The following is a 2,714-nucleotide window of genomic DNA, read 5'->3' as shown; positions in this document are numbered from 1 at the left end:
TGTCACATCACCCTTCTGTAGCCTTAACTTTTCTGTGGCAGATGGAAGAACATAACCACAAATATGTTTGCAGAAGACGCTGAAGTATTTATGTGGCATGGCATGCGCACCCAGTAGCAACTTCCTTTCAACAAGAAACACAGATGAAAGCTGTCTGCAAATGTTATATGTAGATGAAATTCCATATACCACTTTAAATTCTAATTTTGCATGCAATAAAAGCTCCCAATAGCAAATGGAAGTATTAACCACATTTTAGAAAGAATGCCGTCTGAGGCTGCTGATCCTTTCTCAGCTGGTAGTGTCTCTGTCCCACAGAGGTAGAATGTAAGCCCTGACACCTGGCAGATAAGCCTTCAGGATTTTGAATATCTCATCCAAGGCGACTGTGAGCCTCCCGTTTCCCTCGTGCAAAAGATGGAGGTGGATACCCAGCCATTTTGTGTAAAAAGGGATCCTAAGGGAAAAGCTTTACTAAATGATACAGGAGGAAAATAATTAAATAGATCCTCTCCTGAGACTGTGGGAGAGTGCTGTGATTTCACAGCTCAGATGCGGTGGGCTTTGGTCCCCTTCTGCCCAAATATGAATTGTGCCTGTATCACAAACGCTTAAAGTCCCATTCTCGTGCTTACCAAATCCTAAAACGATGTTTTAAATAGTTTTAGGATCCACCAAGTGTTTAAATAAGCAGGGATGTCAGGGTGTGTAATGATAGGATGGAAAATGTCAGGGATGGGTGTGAGCAACATACTGAAAGCAAATTACCTCTCTTCTTCGGTCTGTCACCAGTAGTGGAAAAATGTAAATAGTGTGTCCATGGACTGGGATTTTCAGGGGCTGCAGAAACCTAATGCCTTGCACTGCAAATTAGAGAGTGAAGGGGCGAGGGGAGCTAATACACGTGTCTAAGGCAAACGAACAAGTAAAGCCCCTTGTTTATAACCAGCGCTGCATCCTGCTTGCCTCTCCTGATCAGTCTGTAGAGCAAATTGGCATCGGATCATTCAGGCTGATGGACTTGGAAAGGGGTAGGGCTGTTGAGCTGCATCTGTGGTGGACGGCAGGCATCACTGCCCTACATCCACAGGCTGTCTCCCCTTTCGCTGTCCTCTGCCCAAAAGCTGTAGTTGATGTGTGTGGCTTGGCCCAGGTCCCCCCATCCCGTGCTAGACCAGAGGGCTGATAGAAATCACTGTGCTGAAGTGCTGTATCAGAGAGGGGACGCTTGGCAGCAGGCTCGTGGAGGCCGGGCATCTGCTTTTCCTCACAATTCATCTCGTTCTTCCTCACTGCAAATGCAGGCGCTCCTTTGGCTGTTCATGAAAGGCCGACAACCCAGGGTCCAGACGGCATTGAACACTGTGTCTGCGACGGATTCACAAGCTGCGGAGAAGGAAAAGATCAGGCAGGTAAGTAACAAGTGAAAGCACCCTAGCCTGAGTCCTGCACTGAGTTGTGTGGTATTTGCAGTTGGAAGCGTGGGTTGTCTTTTTTTCTCTGGGTATTGCATTTTTATAAATCCAGAGGTTCCCTTCTGCTGAACTGGAGGCTCTTTTCTCCCTAGGGTGGCACTAATCTGGCACTAACTTCTCTCCCCTAACCTCCCTCCTTTCTTGCCTCTCAGGCTTTTCTGGTTGATGGATCATTTGGGGCACTGCAAATAGCACTGTTTACCAAGCAAATTTCCCAGAAGACCTCTACAGCACAGTCTTTCCCGGCTCCCTCTCCCCACAGCTGCCTACACCACTACTAACCAACCTTTTCTGATTTTTGGGAGTTACAATGCTAGCTGCCCGCCACAGCAGCAGGATGCTGTGATGAAAAATCCTACTGTGGTTGCAGCAGCGGAGCTGTTGATACGGTCTGTCTGACTCCTAGCCCCTCCTCTTCCCAAAAAACAAGCCTGAAACTGTTTGTCAATAAATAAATAGGTTAATACCAGGTCTTTTAGGGTTTGCTCACTGGCACTAACACTGATTGTTTGTTCGTGTAATAGATTTGGGAAAGCCCTGCCTTTGGGACTGTCTCTTCCCGTCTCAGTCTCTCAGACCACCTCGTTCTGCTCCTGCTGCTTTAGGAGTCTGCTCGGCTGGCAGGCGTTGGAGAGGCTGTAGTGAGTCAGTGGGAAAATCGAGGCTTTGGTTAACTGGCGCTGCTGCAGCTGGGATGTTTGTGCCCACGTGAAGGGAGTGCAGCTGCTCTTCCCCTGCCTGCTTTCTCTGAACTCCCAGTGACTTAGTGGAAAGGATCCCAGATGAGAGCTGGGATGGCAGTGGAGGAGGAGGACTGCGTGACAGGAGCTGCTCAGAGCAGCCCTGAGGACAGGGAGCGGCAGGTATAGAGCACAAGGCAAGAGGAGGCAGAGCAAGGGGAGTAGAGGATGGCTCAGAGCTTCGTTCGTGTTAGCAATACTTGTGCCTCCTGCAGCAACCAAATCAGAGATGCTGAGGAATCTAGTCCTACTTGACTATAGGCAGAGGTGGCTTGGTTTAGCCAAGGAGTGTGGGCTCTGCTCCACCTTAAATGCCTAGGATCTGCCTGTTGGCTTCACTGCTGCAGGCAGAAAAGGAAGAGGAGTGATCTGAAAAATTGGCTGGGGAAAATCTCAAGAGATAGGAAGAGGTTGGCTGCAAGAGGACCTGTAGATAAAAGTGACCATGAAAGATTGGCTGTACTTGGCCTGGAGCACTTATATCTCAGTCCACATCTTT

At 48.6% G+C, this 2,714-nt stretch overlaps 1 protein-coding gene across 1 annotated transcript in view; it reads right to left on the bottom strand.

The window, feature by feature from the left end:
- Positions 1-1,267: 1,267 nt before the first annotated feature.
- Positions 1,268-2,714, bottom strand: part of PLA2G12B (phospholipase A2, group XIIB) — an 11,521-nt gene continuing 10,074 nt past the window's right edge. Inside the window, exon 4 of the mRNA XM_009572966.1 lies at positions 1,268-1,386. Coding sequence (XP_009571261.1) covers positions 1,268-1,386 — 119 coding nt within the window. The remainder of the gene's footprint in view (positions 1,387-2,714) is intronic.

The sequence above is a fragment of the Fulmarus glacialis genome, unplaced genomic scaffold (assembly GCF_000690835.1).
Source record: "Fulmarus glacialis isolate BGI_N327 unplaced genomic scaffold, ASM69083v1 scaffold12242, whole genome shotgun sequence".
NCBI classification, from domain to species: Eukaryota; Metazoa; Chordata; class Aves; order Procellariiformes; family Procellariidae; genus Fulmarus; species Fulmarus glacialis.
Note: the sequence above shows the minus strand (reverse complement) of the source record. Positions and strands in the feature narration are given on the sequence as shown.